This window comes from Thunnus maccoyii, chromosome 14 (genome assembly GCF_910596095.1).
Source record: "Thunnus maccoyii chromosome 14, fThuMac1.1, whole genome shotgun sequence".
Lineage (NCBI taxonomy): Eukaryota > Metazoa > Chordata > Actinopteri > Scombriformes > Scombridae > Thunnus > Thunnus maccoyii.
This window is the reverse complement of record NC_056546.1, coordinates 19,071,262-19,089,322: the sequence shown is the minus strand read 5'-3', so window position 1 is coordinate 19,089,322 and position 18,061 is coordinate 19,071,262. Positions and strand designations below refer to the sequence as shown.

Genomic DNA, 18,061 nt, shown 5'->3' with positions numbered 1-18,061 from the left:
AATCAAATAATTGAGAGACCCAATAAATCACTAAACAAAAAGTGCCACATGTGGTTCACTGGATCTGGAAACCATGCTGTATAAACAACATCAATTTGAAATTAAAACAAAGTTCATGAAAAAAAAAGAAGTATCCAACTGAGTCCACGTCAATCACAGCTTTAAAAACAGCTTTAAGGTCAAATAAATACAATGGAAAGTTGCGGGTATTTAATCAGTGAGTGGCTACCTTATGTCCTGGATTTCCTTGAATCCCGGCCTCCCCTGTGTCCCCCTGAGACGGAAACAACAGACAGAACAGTTAGTGAAAGGTCTCTCATTCACACATTAGTGAATAGCTTTATGAATGCTTGTCATTTCATCAGCGATCTTCTTCCTACAGCTGTTCCAAAAGTTCTTGCTGACACAGAGGCTCAGCAGCTGCAAATGTGGATACAATTTCCCAACAACTGGAAAGCAAAAATCTGAACCTTGTTAAGGTTCATTGTATTATTCTAATAATTGTATTATTTAAAAATACAATAAATAAATAATATAATAAATAGAAGGACAGGACATAACAAGGAGTGGAAGAAAAGCTTGATTGTCTTAGAGCAGGAAGACAGGATGAGAAAGAAAAGAAACGGGAACTTGTTAAGAGAGAGCGAGAGAGCTGGGAATACGTAGTTATTCCACAAATTAAGCTAACAGAGAACTTGCTGCAAGCTAAAAATCCAATTAAACATGATGCCCATTCATGGTCACATCTTCATTACAAGCCCTGTTTCTCAGAACTTAATAGGCTTGTTTAGGAAGAACAAGAAAATGTGGCCAAACCTCTTAACTGAGATGCTGTCTCTATACTATGGATTATCAACTCATTATTCTATCCATTATTCATAACAGCATGCACAATCTACTTTTTGCAAATACTTAACATTTGATACAAATAAACCCCACAACATAGTTCTTCTAGTGAAATGAAGACATGACCGGATAATACATATGTGGAAGGATGTAATACTTTCCATGAACTCAGCAATTAGATTTCTTTTGTATGAGACAATCTGAATTCACAGCTGCCGAGGAAGTTCATTAAGAACAGATAAACCTCCTACAAAATGCACATGGGAATGAATGTATATTTCACAGTACAGCCATCAATGTGGTCTTCAGTAATTTGAATTTTCTATTTAACCATCGACACCAAACCCCTTTTAGAAAAGCTAACAATATTTAACCCTCATGAATACAATAGGAACAAAGGGAGGTTTTGACAGCTAATCAAAATTCAGTGTCAGTGCAATAATAAACTGTCTTGAATAAAATCCCTGGAATTATTCATTTTGGAGGTACAATGTGTATAAATTGAATAAGAAGGTACTAATTGAAAACACAAACCATAAGGGCAGGAGAGTTGTAAATGGTGCAAAACAAATTAATGGTATTGTAAAAGGGGAAGAAGTTTTAATTTCACCATTATTCCTGTGTTTTTTTTTTCTTGTGTGTACATGCAGGAGCTGTAAATCTAGTAATACCAGGGTTTATGTGCAAGGCCATAGAAAATGGATTTCCTTTCAAGTAAGCTGCATTCTTATAACCCACTACTTATCTGTTTAATTTCCTGAGGGATTCTGGATTAATCATAGCAGTTTAATCCCTTTGCAGTGCATTAGAATCCTCCATCAAACTCTCACTGTAATGCAGGATAGTACTTTCTGTTGGAGTAACACAGCCAAAGTAATCCCTGCACACTTTCCCAAGCAGCCCTCTGTGTAGGTCACAATGATTGGCCTGCAGTTCTCATTATGGGTGTTTTAAATGCTCTAAATTGCCTAGATGTCTTTGATTAATCTCTACAAAGTCAAGCTCAATTGCTAATAAGTATACTCTGACTATTTTTTTAATCTTTATACAGAATGAGATTCTCATGTTGGTAATTGAAAGTCTCATGAGCTTACCTTATTAACATTATTTGCTATGACTCTGTTACCCCATTTCAATGTATTATAATGTAAATCTAAAAGAGTGCAGCATAGTTTAATCACTTGAACTCCTTTGGAAATTTAGGGATCAATAAGAATTAAATATGCTTTAACAGAAGTGCACTGCTACTTTAATTTACCAGACAGATTCATGTGCAACAAGGTCAGAGGGAATAAGAGGAAAGCAATTACTATGACTGTGTCAAAGCATGGCATTTCTGATATACTGCACAGGTGGCTCAAAATACATCACTTTTCTAATGCTTTTCTCTCAGCTGTAGCGACACATCAACATCTGCAAATCCCACAAGACATGAGAAACATTTTCACTCAATTATCAGTGACATTTTGTTATCTTCAAGTATGGGCTGTTCTAGCTCAGAATGATAATTATTTTCCAGTCACCTACTTGGGAATGCTGTACTGCTTTTCCTGACCATATAACCTGCTTTATTTAGTTAAATATAATGTGACCGCCTACCACAGTTAAACCACGATGGTTTATTTCTAGTTATTTACTGATAAAATAAAATGTGTCACCTGCACATTAGTCAATAAAACACAGCAAATGTAGTTCATGAGGTCTCATTCAAACTCTAAATTGGGTAAATTAAATTATCTCAAATCACAAATCAAACAAATGTAAAAAAAAATTTTAAAAAAATTAAACAAATGTCTCCCTCTCTGAGATTTATTACATCAAGATTTAATCTGAGATGACATATGGTAATTTTCACACTGAAAATGTCTTAACCTTGCATGCAGAGGCAAACTGCTGTTGTGCTCTGCAAGCTCAACAATAAATCATTACACTATGCACGCGTAAGGAGATGAAGGAGATGAACAAGGGGATTAGGAGGAAGAGGAGGCAGAAATGAAGAGGATGAACCTCTTGAGACCCAGCGTGGAAGAAAAACATGGGGAGGAGTAGGTTGGAAATATACATCATGATGACTTTGTCTTTACAATAAAATAAATGTCAATAATAGAATGCAAAACAGCATTTTTTTCTGGCACATTAAGCTATAGATTAAATGTATTGTTTGACATGGACAATCAGCTCAGAAAAGTTGGGCTTCCTGCTTGTACATTTTGATTTATGAATATAAAATTTGGTTAAAATAATAAATCCATTAATCAAAGTAAAACTGTCATATTTAATGAATCCAAACAACAAATGTTTCCAAAGTATTGTAAAGTGAAGGTAGATATGATCACCAGTAAATTGTGACAATTTAATCCACAATTGCTTTATATGCGTAAACAAATGCACCAGTGTTTCTCCCCTTAAAAAGCACAGCTAATGTCTTTCTTAAGTCTCTGTAAAAAGTGATTGGTTGGATAAAACCTATTAAGCATTTTAAACAGTATCTCTTTGACTTTGTTAGTCAGAAAAAGTATATATAACTAATAAGCAATAACCAAACTCTATCCCAACAAATATTTCCGACAAAATTGGAATAATTAATTAATAAAAGCTAGATCTGGAAGTGGGTACCAGCTATATAAGCTAGTAAGCTACTGATATCATGGCCATCCACTGGAGCGAAACATGTTGTACTTGGTTTCAGTAAATTGTCAATTTACTTTTGAGATCCTTCAACGTCCTTGCAGAACAAATCACATATACCTAAGCATCTGATTAATCCAAAGTGGAAGACCAGGTCCAATATAGTCTTAAAAATTAAAAAATACAGAGATGCTGTATTTCTGGGTAAAAACAGCATTGTGTGTTATCAGCTGACAGAGACAGTTTATCATCATCAATCTAGAGGGCTCAGTCTTGAGTGTGCACTCCTTGATCATATTTTTCCTTAACTTCATTGATTTAGTGTTCAATCCTGTAATAGGATTTGTTATGAATTTTGGTGTTCCATAAGTAAGTAAGTAAGTAAACAAATGGTGCCAAGTATTGATTTGTTGAAGACCTGAAATTAGATTTCAGGTGTTAACAGTATGAGCCTGTGGCTCACAGCACAAGACATGGTCGGCAGAAATAATAGAAAAAAAAGGAATGGCCTGTGCTCCTGAAAAGCGTGTTTAAGACACTGTTGAGTATTAAAACGTAACAGCTCAGTAATCTGCGACTAATTGAACTTTAAACATGCTTCAAATGGATGATGTTTGCAGATAAAAGGTATGTACTGAAGACCTCTGACAATCCTGCTCAACATTAATTGGTTGTTTATATGACTATTTACAAAAGAATAAGATACTGAAAACATGCCACAGAGCCTGCTATATATGCTGCCATTTGTGAAATGTAAAATTACCTGACACATTCTTGCCTCCTGAATATAGTCATATTAATTAGCTGCAAGTAATTAATCACCACCAGCACCAGCACACTCAAGTGCATGTACACAGAGACATTACAGCTTGAGAGCTGATCCCTGCTAGGTCAATTAAGAATCATTAGAGGCCAATTATAACACATTTACAAACCTGATTAGTACAATCTGTTGCTATACACACACAATTTGGAATTTAATATTTTGCATTGCTAACTGCAAAATGGAAGAAAAAGGGTTCCCACATAGCATGTATAAATACAAAGAGCTATGACTGTTCTAAAGAATACAGAGTTTGTTACAATGCCACAAGAAATGCAAAAAATACCAACAGGAGATAAAAACTATAATGCTAAAAAGCTCTACATACATACAGTAGCTATATCAATAGTTGAAAAGAGCAAGATCTATTGTTAATGTTACCTTAAGGCATATATACTCATTTGCGAAGTACAAAAAGACAATGTTTATTATTCATAATGTTACATTGACGATGTAATAATTGTGAGCCTTAAACATTGCAGTTAAATGCAAAACCTGAACTGCTTTCTTAATGATTTAAAAATCTGAAATGATAGCATCAAGGATTAATTTACCACTAAGATCTATATCCACATCCACATTAAGATGAAACAGTAACCTTAAAATGCAGGGTCAATCTAAAGTATAAAGACCTGCAGTGTGTACAGTATTAGATCTGGTTGGTTCAGTTTATAGAACTGGTGAAAAACTGAGGCTCGCTCTGGCTAAAACTTCTGTTTTTATGCTTTTGAACCAGAGTTAAAAACAATGCCACATAACAATAAGACCAAAGCCCCATGACGACAGTTGAAAAATACCCCACTGCCAGAACTGTGCTCAACAAGTATAATGATTTAACATTCATATACATGTCGCTTGTGTGTCTTCCAGGAAAGAGAGGGTTTCCAGAAACAAAAGTCTAACAGTCAACCTGCATATCTTAATCCCACAGCCACAACACAGTAATTAGGACACTGACCCCAAAAGCCATCTGGTCTTATCAGGTATACAGTACCACCACCTGTTCATCCCTGTGAATTCCATTCACACATTCTCCCTCACTTCTTTTTTTTAACCTTTCACAGACAGCTAAAAGGGGATTTCACAATCCAAATGATGTGATTTGTCTAGGGGAAAATAACACTTTTTTTGTCTGGGTATTTGGTGGTTCATTTATGTTTTTGTTGTCCTCCAACAAACACAACACCCACAATTTTCAGCGATTGGGCATTTACCATTTACAATTCCACTTGCCTATTGAGCTGTCATTGACCAAGGATCCTTCTCTTTCTGAACTACACTTATTTCTCTAGCGTTTGAACAAATGTATGATTTCCCAATTCAAACGTCTTGGGAGATTTGGGAGAAAATTCACCATGTGAAGGTAATTGTATGGTAGCATCTCTGAAGGACCCTCGACTGTGGAACATGAAACTCTGTTGGATACTACAGCATAGACATTTGCTGACTAAGACAGAGATTAATTCCACTTTCTCTGACAAGGAATTCATGACAAAATATACATTTGTCATTTAGGGTCTCCAGGGAAACCAGAAGTACTAGACACAGAGAAAACCCACAGCATCAGTTTCGAGTAACATTAAAAAAAACAAGGTATGGTTATTCAAACCAAGGGAAAGCACAGTGGCCCGGTGATAACTCTCTCTAATTAAACTATTTGTTTGCATTATGTATGGCTTACAGTGACCTGTGGTTGTTGGACTTGATGCTGCCCACCTACTTAAGTACTGACTGTAGTAAAAAGTAACTCTGACATTCACTTCACCCCTGCATGTTGCCTTTACAATAATGCCAAGAACAAATAAGTGCATATATCAACATCATATTAAAACGCACCTTGTCTCCTCTGTCCCCTTTTTGTCCCGGCAGACCAGCATCTCCCTGTGCACACAGAATGAAATGATGTGATTAAAACAGGGGTGTAAGATTTCTTCTAATCAAATTGGCATTTTAATTTCTCATATGAAATTGTATGTTATTTGTTATATTGTAATTTTGCTTTTTCCAAAATCGAAAATTGATTTCTATAGATAGAAATTAGCCATGTTTTCTTAAAAACATCATCCTAATAGGACTCCAAAAGAGAACAGCTGATTTTGTTTGTAACTTAAATGCAAAATTTAAAAATCATAAAAAGCTGGGTGTGGAATTGGCCATCTCCTCGGAGCTGTACCATCTGCTCCCTTCAAAGAGGGCCCGAAGCTTTCAGGTCTGAATTTGCATTTTAATCTAATATTAATATTTGCAGTTGAAAGAATCCTTTTGCATTTTCACACATTTATAGCAGGGTGCGGATTAACCATGCTTGAATGGTTTGGGAGAATTATACCTGTGTTTACTAATAGATTATAGCTATACTGCATTTGGTTGACTTCCAAGGAAAATACTTTTTGGTATAAATGTCCTTTAACTGGTTGTTTAGTGCTTATAAAGGATTGAGTAGATGTAGTGTAAATCAGTGCTGGTTCAGTTACAATAGACATTACACTTACTCAATTAGGGGCCCTTGTTGGGTGGAATTGATTGTACCTTTTCAGCTGGACAGTGACATCTGTCAATTGACTTTGGGGCTGGCTGAGACAGCATCTGTGGAAGCTGGGCTGTAACCAGGGGAGGGGAAGTCCCATTAAATGTCTTCTTGGCTTCACACTGGATCAATACAGAAATTTCACCATTTAGACACCATCCTTTGTCTTGTTTGCTACATGGCAAAAATACTGTATAAAAAATCCACTATAAAGAAGCAAATGTGACCCGGTGTAACCCTGATTTAAGGCGGCATATATGTACATCATGCTGCAAATAACAAAATATGAAATGCATAGTGTACAGTGAAACAACAAACAGTGATAAATCCTTCTCAAACCTGTGACAGTTCCCTAGGAGTAACTTTACACTGATGTGACAACATGCTTATGTAGGCATGTAATGCTAAGGGGGTCAAAGGTCATCTCTCCATTTGGAATTACTGTAACATTAGCTCTTATTGATTAAGTGGTGATGGAAGGTCTCTGTTATTAAGTTTCCCCTCATGGAAGAGACAAAAAGCTTGTTATACTTTCATTGTCTGCTCACACTGCATAGGTTAAAGTACGCCATTTCAGTGAGTAACAGGCAAGACATTTATCTTATCATTTTATTTACAACAAACAGTAGGTGTTAGTACTGTAGTACTGTACAGAGACATTAAAGCTTTTTACCTTTGGCTCCAGAATCTCACAGCAATTTTCCATCTCAGCCATATAAGGGTCACAGTAGATTAGAATTTGTTTCAGCTCAATCTGTGGAGAAGAGCTCTCATTAAAGGACCACTCAAGTATCAAAAAATAGTTCCATCATCACTTCATGCTCTCCTATTAGCTGACATAAAGGTCTCCTCTTCACTGGTGAAAACTGTTCAACTATTTTTCTAGCATTCTGTTGTCCTAATGTTGCCAATTCCTTTGTCTGCAAATCACTTCAAAAACACATCTAAACCTAAAATAACAAAAAGGGCTTTAACCTCTATGTGAATTACAGCTGCTGCAGAGCAGAACTTGAACCCTCCTACTTTTTATGATGCACTGACTTACAACTTTACAAATCACGCGGACTTCAGCTGTTAATGCTACTTAAGCCATGTTCGACTAAGAAGCACTGGTTGACCAAATGGCATAGCTGACCTAATGTTTTTTTTAGCACTTTGGGCATATCTGAGAATGAGCGTAACACATATGACACAATAGAGGATTTACACAGATTAACAAAATATGCCCCTGAAGCATGCTTTAAATTCCTTTTGAATTGAGAGAGCATTTCAAAATGTGTCTGACAGGAAGTACGCTATTCATAGAGACTGGAGATTAGTAACAAAACTACTGTACCAAAAACTGGTAAATCCTTCAATGACACTGTGTAGATTTAGCAAAAGACAAAAAAAATGTTTTGACAAAGTCAGCATGGGACATACATCTACAGGCCGTCCATCCTCCATTCGTGTAGTGATGAGTGTGCGCCCAGTGGGGTCAATGCTGTCTTTCTCATCTGTCAGTCTCCTTTCTATTAGCTTGCAGTCCATGTAAATGGAGACTATGTTGCTCTGTACAGAAATGCTCAGCTTGTGCCACTGGCGATCAAAAAGGGCATGTAGGTCACGGCTCTTAAATGTGTAGCGTAGAGTGTTCTTTAGCAGTCCCTGGGAAGAAAACTCCACAACCTTCTTGCCACCATCGACCACAACAGAAACCTGAGGAGCAAAGACAAGTTTGAAAAAAGTTCTTATCACAAACACACATCCATTATCATTATCATCATTATTTTCTAGCACATGTGTAGATACTGAAACTGATATATGACATTACAACATACAGCGGGGCCCACCTGAGTGCCTCCTGACTGGTCGAATATCTGCCAAAGATACCAGCGGTCTTTTTTTGTAGTTTTTCTTACTCGGAAGATGGTGACAAGGGAGTATTCACTTGAAAGCCCGTTTGGAAATACTGATCTAAAAACAAACAAAAAAAAACATATAGCACTGTCAGATTCTTACTGAATTTAAATTTTAAATCTATCATTAGAATATTATAAAAATAAAAGACAATAGTGTCATTTCTCAATATTGAATGTAAACCATTTTAAAGCTTTCAGCAGCTGGACAATGAACAAGCCTTCAATGAACGTTGAAGTTGACAATGAATCAACTTCAATGATTAATAAAAACATTTCAATATCCTTCTGCTATAGAAAGACGTTCACATAAATAAACCTGACAAACTTGATGCCATTTAGCTTGATGGATTTTATACGGGCTTCCTTGTCATTCAGATAATGAAAACGTATAGAAATTGATTCAAAGTCACGGAAACCAATCTTTTACCTCGCTGGGATACCATGTGCTACAGTTATAGGGTTACAGATGCCTAATGCAATGCAGCTATAGGTTTATGTGTATGACCTCAGCTGCTCTATAAAGTCGAACCACAATTCTGTGCTCACAGCTGAAAATGTGTTCCAGCAGAGGCAAGATATGTAGAGAAAACAGAGACTATATGGGGAAAACAATATCATATTTCACATCACACCCACACTCAAATGAATTACAGCTTATTCAGTAACTCATCACTCAGCCCACATCCCCACACCCGTCCTAATTTTATACATTGTGCAAAAAACCCCCCCAAAAAACATTGTACCCTTCAAAATACTCAAACACTAGCCCTAACTTTAAACTCAGATTAACAGTCAAAAGTAGAAGAGCATAAACATAATAAATCAAGATCAGCAAAAATAATAATAATGCAATAATAAGGTCATTGCGAAGGCAGAGCACAGCCTGGAGGAGGGAGAGAGAGAGTTTCTTCAGACAGGTTGGAAATTAGTTTTCACTCCGATATATCATCTCCTATTCTCTCAGAGCTTCATATCCTCTTCTATTGTGTCCCTCGTATTCTTTGAGATTTCAGTGTGAACGGTACATGACTAAAATGATAAATATACCAAGTTAAAGCTCCCGAAAAATCAAATGCTTCTGTGATAGGCCTAGGACTGGGAAGGTTATTTGTTGCCCAAGGGCTAAAGGACTATTTCAGCTGCAGTTCAATATGAAATGTGACACAGCAATTTATAAAAATGAGGATTTATAAAATAAATTCAACACAGAATGATTTGATGCCGCATATACAGTAACTGCTTGTACCAAATGTTTTGCACATTATAATAAGAGGCAGGAAATAGCATAAAAGACAAATGCAAGAGAGAGCTGATGCACTACACTGCAACTTATGGAACATAATGACTTTAAGCAGGTTTAATATAACTGAGATACTCTGCAGAATAAACTGCTAGGTTGTTTTCTGTTCGGGCCCCGGAGTTCACACCTTGCCTCACAAAGTCCTCAACTAAGTCTGCTCTTATTTCAAAACACGGTCTGTCTACAGTGCGGTACACTTGATCTCTGAGGGCTTGGAGGGTTAAAGTTCTTGACCTCATGTTGAGTGCCATCTGTGTCTAAATGGCTAAACCCAGAGCTTGGTGTAGGCTGGCTTGAAAACTGTTTTTCTGATTTTTTGAAAAAACGCTACACTGCATGTTTAAGTAGCCGATAATGAGTGAATAAAAAGGATCTGCATTAATTTTCCCTGCTCCTATGCTACTTTGCCAAAACAACTTTTACAATATACAGTAAGTGATTCTTCAAATCCCATCTCTTACAATTTCCATTTATATACATTTATATCTAATTTACATTGGCAAATATGTTTTGGAAAAAACATTGATGGATTACCTCATGGAGTACATTCAGTGACAATGTTTTGTGCCAATGCAAGTCATGTGACGTTCATATAATTCAGGGTTGAATTCTACAATGTGATTATAGAAGTAGCAGGGCCTGATGCCAAGCCAAATCACTGAAACAGCCGCAGCAGTGAAGAACAGCAATACATGTGGAAATGCACAGTATAATGTAAAATAGTGTACATCCGTAACAATAATCCAGTGAAGCACAAAAGACCACAGAGCAACTTTCTGGCTGTCACATGAGTTATAATCAGAACTAATTCCATTTTTATAAGGTACAGCTATGCGCTTTCTGGAAACTGTCACCACTCTTGGAACATGTCTTTGACTATGCATATTGCTTGGCTGAAAATACACCTTGTATAATCAGAGACAATGGTTTGACAGAATGTCACAGCAACACTACCGGTCTGGTGGAGAATCTCCCGGAAACGGCTTTAGTGTCCTGGCTTGCAAGAAATCCTATCCAGGAGGATTCTTTTAAACGAGTCAGCGGAATCAGATTGCTGTCGCTGAAACAATCAAACCTCAAATGTTCGCCTAGTTGGCTCACATCCCTATCACTGACACTCAATCCTCCAACGGATCAAAGTGGGCTCAACCATGTCAGTTTATTCGCTAAATGCATCATTCATGCTAGCAAGGACTGTAACTTCCCCTCAGCATGAGTCCTCTTTCCTGTTTAAATGGAAGTGTTTTGCTTGCCAGCATGATAGAATACTGCTACTGATAAAGCCAAATCAAATGCATGCTTGGGATCTGGTAATAGGATATTCTTCCAGAGAAGAGACTTAATACAACTCAGTGTGCATGCATGTAGCTGAAATGGGTAAATTTGCTATGTTGTTCCATTGCAAATAAGAGTTCCTCTACCTTTTCATAGACATACCTTTTTACGCATACCTGAGAAATAATACTGCAGTAGCAATAGGCCACCAGTAATAGACCCATTTCCAAAAATGTGTGATTTGCCAATGTTCATATTTTAAATTAATTCATATTAATTTGTTACCTCAGTTCAATATGCAATTGTTTTAATACAATGTGCATATGGTCTTGCATCACAAAAACAATCCTGCTGTGACTTTTACACAAGTTACAATCCCTGGATGTGGATTTGACAGTAAATACTGGTAGCATTTTGACACTACTATCATGTGTGAGGGTACAGGCTAAAAGGTATATGGTTACATAATATAGGCTATTTCTAACAGGAATCCAGAAGATAAAAGCAACAGAAGAACACCTTTAAACTATATTTTCCCAAAATAATTTGTTCATGGTGTAAAAAAACTATTAGTTGGATATACTCTATCGATTGCAGTAAGCCCATATGATTAATTCACTGAAACGACAGCCACAAACCACTGAAACCACAGACTGATAAACAAACACAAACCCTAGTGATTTGATACTCTGCTACTCAGTCTCAGTGGCTCCTTTGTTCCTATATTTCTAATGCATCTTTAGCACCTACACATTATGTGGAAATAGAGTATCCAGTGTTAAGTTTTGAATGTATCATGCTGATCACTGAGACTAGAGGAGAACAAGCCACATAACTGCAAGGTGCAGCCAACAAAAATATTGTGTGAATAAAAGTATAAAGATAGGTATGTGTATATTATACTACTTGGTGATGTCTTGCTTTGCAAAAAGTCATCAGCCAAAAACAATATAATAGTCCCAACATAGCTGCTACTGTATGTAAGACTTGACTAACCTCACTATAAGACGATGTGCAAAGTGGTTAGTGAAGATGCATTTTTTATTCTAAATGTAATGTCATTTATATAAATGCCATTTGAGTCATATCTGAATACGACACAGAAGTTAATACAAGATGTAAAGCAAGCCAGGCCAAACACAGATATGCCTCTAAAGACAGACAGTCACTACAACACTGGGCTTTAATACTGTATGGAAGCGTGTTAAGAATACATGTTGCGTTTTGTAGAACAATTTGTCATCTCACACAAATGTTTCCTGAGTGTGTCAGCTCTGATCTATGCAACATAATGTGTACTGTGCCAAAGAGCTGGCAGAACATTAGCCAGATCTAGAGAGAGTGGAGCATCTATTGCTGCATATCCTGCGAGTAAAAGGAGCAATGTTTTAGCGGTTGTGGCAGGGGCAGAGGGGCCTCCTGCTTCGTGCAATAGCCCTCGCTTTCCTTCCTCAGCTGACATGCAGTATCACCTGTCAAAGTACTTAGATAATTGGATATGAGAGGGATCGCAGTCTTGCCACCATAACCAATGACACTGTCAGCAGTGTCATTGAGAACCAGCATCTTCTTGCACTATGGGCCCCGACCGCGGGAAGGGCTGAAGTAAATGTATTTTCGTCTGGCTGACTGAACAGGGAATCAGATCACAAATCACCTGGCTCAAAGATTCTTTCACCTAGCCAGAAGGAGAGTGGCAGTAAATGTTTACAGTTGCATGTCATGTAAAAATACTAAAAATATCCTCCCCTCCTGGAAGAATGACAAAATGTTCCCTCTCACTGTTATAACTCAAGGACACAAAACAATGAACCTCAATGTAAAGACAAGTTTGGCAAATATTATTGAGTCATACTGTGTGTTCTACTTGTCACAACTGATGGGACAAAATGTAAAAGTGTGAAAGGATTTCATAAATATTATATCAAATTCAATCCCCTAATACATCATCATATCAGCACTGAGGTGAAGTCACACAGTGGTCTTACCAGTTGACCAGGGAATAAAGGTCTCAGTAAATGGCACCTTAGTGTGTCATTTATGTAGTTATTTTAATATTCCTGTCTTATTATACGTGCTCAGACTTTTTTCATTCCTTTATGTCCCACTTTTTGCCCTAAGGAGATTTCTAGAATAAACGCAATATATATTAATTCTGTTCAAATTATTCCCTGTCTAACAGCTCACTTCACAGCTTGCCCTTATTAGCTAAGGCAATTGGAACTATTGCTCTAAGCAGGGTTTATCTGGGTTGCCTCAAGTCAACTTTTTATGAAATCCAGTTATGGCAATGCTTCTTTTTTTCTGAGAATATCAGTGGATCTGAAGGAATGCAGGCTTAAACCCTCATCATGGTCTACACAACAGAGATTTACATTACCTGTACTATATGAATTTATTTGAGCTATTTTTACAATATTATTTGGTCGTAGGCAGGGCTTCTTTTAAGTAAGTAAGAAAACTGTAAGAAACTCCATCCTTAGAACCTGTACATAAGGGAACAAAAAAGTAATAGCCTAGGTGTCTAAATGAACACTGCAGTTTAAGAGTGTTTATAGCCTTGGCCACACATGAGCGGCTGCCTCTTGCTTGCATTGAGCTGTTGTGGTCCCATTGCAGGTAGGAAGAGGTAGGAATGAAGCAGTATATCGGCAGATTATTTACTGGTTCCATGCAGGCCATCTGTCTGAGTTATCTTCAAACACTATAAGGAACCAGATTACAACACGTGAACCATATGCATACTACTCACTTTGTTGGCTTAATGAGTGGACTGCTTCCCAAACGAAATGAAGACAGGTCTTCTGTAATTGTTCCCTTTCGGAGAAGAAACTTCTCTGTGAGATCAAATCCTGTGAACAGGATAAAAATGCGTCAGTAGATTTAAACAAGTTGACAGTGAATTGTTTAAATTGCAACTGTCTTCATTCAGGACATACCTGTGATTTCCAGGGGACGATCTAAAATGTCAGAAAACCTGCGATCCTCTACATTCAGAGAGGGGCATGAGCCATCTAGAGGAAAGCCACCAAGAAGTTATTTGTACTGGGTGCACATTTATACATTTTATAAGAACAAAGCCCTCATAAGGAACTCATAAGAGATTTAACCTGCCTGTCTGTCATATGACTTTTTTCTGTTCTTTATCTCAACTTTAATAACAGATCATTCATTTAATGGATAAAACTTGTCTTTTTTATGTTAATAAGATTATTTTATTGATGTAACTTTATGTTTACACCAGAACATTTAAAAGAGAAACTTTTATGCTAAAATGTATTAAATTTTCATAATTACACTCTATTGAAAGACAGCGAAAAGTTGCTGGACAAAAAGTTTAGGACAACAAACATACATACCTGTTCGTTCATTCACTGCCATTCCAAAAGTGCAAGGGATGGAATTTACAGTCCAAAGGAAAGCAGTCCATCTTAGCAAGCAAATCATGGCTCTGACACTAGAGAGCAGTCCACTTGAAAACCTAGACGCAAATGGAAGAGTTACATTTTCTAGGAAACATTTTCTGTTAAAAAAGAAATGATGAATCAAACAAGTGCCCTAATCTTACCGACATTTTTTTTCTGGATTCAAGTGCCAACGATGGCAGAACTAATAGAAACAACTGCAGACATGAGCAAACAGTGTTTCTGTGCTGATTTTCATTATAAACTCACCTGCTGGTTGTCACTAAGCACAGCTGTAACTTTGACTTTTGTTGGACTCATTCAGCTAGCCTGCCATCGAAACAATCTGGTTTTCCGTGCGATCACTATTCAGTTTTAAGCAAACTAGAATATAGGTAAACCTTTTGAAAGTTTCACTATATATATCTGGCTGCAACCATTTTTCACATTATTATATCAAATTGTCTTCAAATCAGGTTTGTTCATTTTTCGCAACATCCACTAAACAAGATTATGTTTTAAGTTGCATTATTGTGAATTCAATTTTAACAATAAATCATATCTGATTCTCCCATTGAACACCCCCACTCTAATGCCCACTCACGTCTCTAAAGCCTCTTTGTGTGTAAAGTTACTCAACACGGTGAATGTTATCCTGAGTCCTTCATTGATTAGTTTTCATGAACACCTACCATACAGTGATGAATGGACATGCATAGTGTATACTGCAGCTAAATCATTATACTCTAGGCTTACTTTTCTACTCTATCGACAGTTTGTAATTCATTATGTTTGTACGTCATCGCCACAAATTAGCTGTGGAACTGTGCCGATGCACTTGATTAGTCCAGAATACTAGCAACGACACCTGTTTTAAGAGATGGAACATAATGGGGAGATATTACTATGTGTGATGTTGAGCTGAATGCAGTATGTTGCGTGTTAAAAAGATGCAACAAGTTAACAAGTTTAAGCAGTTTTACTCAGTATTTTACTTTCTCTACAATGCGATGTGATCTTCTCCTCCCAAAATGCTATTCATATTTATATTCCAAATTAACTTTTAGTACGTGTCACAAAGCAACTGTACGAGAAATTCAATCCTTTTGTATTGTTTCGTCTGCTTTTAGTCACACTGCCAAAGCCTTGAGCTTTGTTGTTGTAGTAGGCTATTCTGTTAACACTCTGTTGTGTTTTAATGTGTAAGCTGTCAGCAGTGTCTTCGTCAAGGACGTCACATGCGAGGATCAAACCTGGAAACCTCCAGTTACGACTAAGTCTCAAACTCTTTGGCTTTGCTGCCAACCAAATCTTCTGCATCACTATCATGCCTTTGAAACGAGGGCAAGAATTTTAAGGGCACAGTCATCCTGGATGGTAAGAGTCTCATCCAGATTACAGTCAATAAAGATAATAATAATAATAATAATAATAATAATAATAATAATAATAATAATAATAATAATAATACTCAGGTGGACTCTTCCAACTCAAACTTCAGTTACTTCTGGATTACTTTACCAGCAAAATCGGTGCACTTACAGAACAGTGATTCAAAAAGAAAAAGTATTTCAGGTGTTTTTCATTTTTTCAAGGACTTTCAAGGACTTAAAAAATAATAATAATAAAAAAACAAGAAATATGTGAATACATCTAATCAATTTGGTTTTGCAATTCTTATCTTAAAACAGGAAGGTAGGTTAGATCTGTTTGTCAATCCTATACAGGAAATTAAGTGGCAGATTATGACTAATAACTACTACGTGCTTTACCTGCAATGTAGTTTAGTGACAACACAGATGTGACGCTATTACTAAGACTATAATCCTTCTTTCCCACATGCACACTGATCTATTTCCACTGAGGAACAAACGGTTGAAGACAGAGCTGAACTTGACCTCCACAGACCATACAGCCACATTAATTTATATGCACAGTCTTACAAAGTGTGACAAATACAATTTTTCATGATACCCTCCTTATTTAACTGCAGCTGTCTGTCTTATCCAAATTAATTTTGCACCAATGATTAATTCCTACTCTGCCTACTGCAAGCACTTGTACCTTCTCCCACTGGATCATGAAGTTTTTGCATGCAGGCCCACAGTATCATGGCGCTTGGAGATGAAGTGACCATGCCACTTACAACTACAACCATGCATGGGCCGTAGACGAGTAGCACTACAGAGGTATCACATTCCTTGTCTGCGTGAAGGCTTAATGTTATTCACGTCATTTCTGCAGATGCATGCAATACACGCCGCTCTAAAGCCGAAAAACAACTCTTATTTTCCATCTTTACATGCCAATTTCTCACAAAGATTCTTTAGCATTTAAATTGGCACTTTTAACCCACATGTTGTGTTGCCTCACGCAGCTTTAGCAACGCCTTATGCCGCAAAACCTGCATGGATTTAAATCCTAAATAGATTATTTTCTAGGGTTATATCACACACATATTACAGTTTGAGAAAAGAGCAGGATCAACGCTAAATCTTGGACACTGAAGTTATCTATCCTGTCTCCCCATCATTCATTCAGCCACTTTCGGGCAATAACTTCACTGTAACACTTTGCAATATTCAAAGAAGCGTGTTTCTCTGCGCGACCGCTGATTGGCTGGATGGTTTTAATTTTTTAATGGTTAACGGAATAAAGCGGTTCCTTTTCTTTCAGTGCCCGGCACATTTCGCACTTTGCTGTTAACAAGTGATGCAATACGGTACATGTTTACTGCTGCAGAGCGTCCATAAATCAGAAATAACCTGTTCGTAAGGCATGTGTCCCGGTTGGCACATAAGTTGGAAAGATCAAGCCAAAACACTTCATGTCGAGCGACAAAAGGTGCAAAAGGTGTCCGCTACGGGGGTTTTTTTCTCATGGGACACACACGCAGAGATGCTGATTTTTCATTCTACTGTCAAATGAATTTTGTTCACAAGTACTTACAGTTGCTGAGAAAGTTTCCTCTAAGGCAAAAACAAACAAAAAGCAGCGAAAAAAGCATAATCCATGTGATAAGATGTGTGATAACGATCAGTCCGATTCCGGATTCCAGGACTTGGAAATAAAAGTCACAGTGGGATCGCCTGCTAGATCGCGGTCCTTATTAGTTGCACCGAGTGGCCCTCCCACTCTGTCATTATTACTGAAATGCACTGACAGAGAGACTCCAGCAAACAAGAGGAACACACTGAAAGCTTTCATATGAGATAAAAATACATGGCCAGTTCAAACAAACTCTCTCATTTAACTCGGCCAGGTGCGAGAATTAAAAGACCGTTTGATGCATTATGAGCATATCAGATTTTCTCAATAAAATAATTCATATGGATTGACTTGGCATTAAGGTGGCTT

At 37.2% G+C, this 18,061-nt stretch overlaps 1 protein-coding gene across 1 annotated transcript in view; it reads right to left on the bottom strand.

Annotated features, from left to right (window-relative positions):
• The window catches only part of LOC121911328 (collagen alpha-1(XIX) chain), a 95,256-nt gene extending 77,507 nt beyond the window's left edge, over positions 1–17,749 (bottom strand). Inside the window, exons 1-10 of the mRNA XM_042432693.1 lie at positions 17,654–17,749; positions 14,660–14,781; positions 14,240–14,314; positions 14,053–14,152; positions 8,657–8,780; positions 8,247–8,522; positions 7,498–7,578; positions 6,827–6,946; positions 6,134–6,178; positions 230–274 (exon numbers count right to left, since the gene is read on the bottom strand). Coding sequence (XP_042288627.1) covers positions 230–274; positions 6,134–6,178; positions 6,827–6,946; positions 7,498–7,578; positions 8,247–8,522; positions 8,657–8,780; positions 14,053–14,152; positions 14,240–14,314; positions 14,660–14,747 — 954 coding nt within the window. The 5' untranslated portion in view covers positions 14,748–14,781; positions 17,654–17,749. The remainder of the gene's footprint in view (positions 1–229; positions 275–6,133; positions 6,179–6,826; positions 6,947–7,497; positions 7,579–8,246; positions 8,523–8,656; positions 8,781–14,052; positions 14,153–14,239; positions 14,315–14,659; positions 14,782–17,653) is intronic.
• Positions 17,750–18,061: the final 312 nt, after the last annotated feature.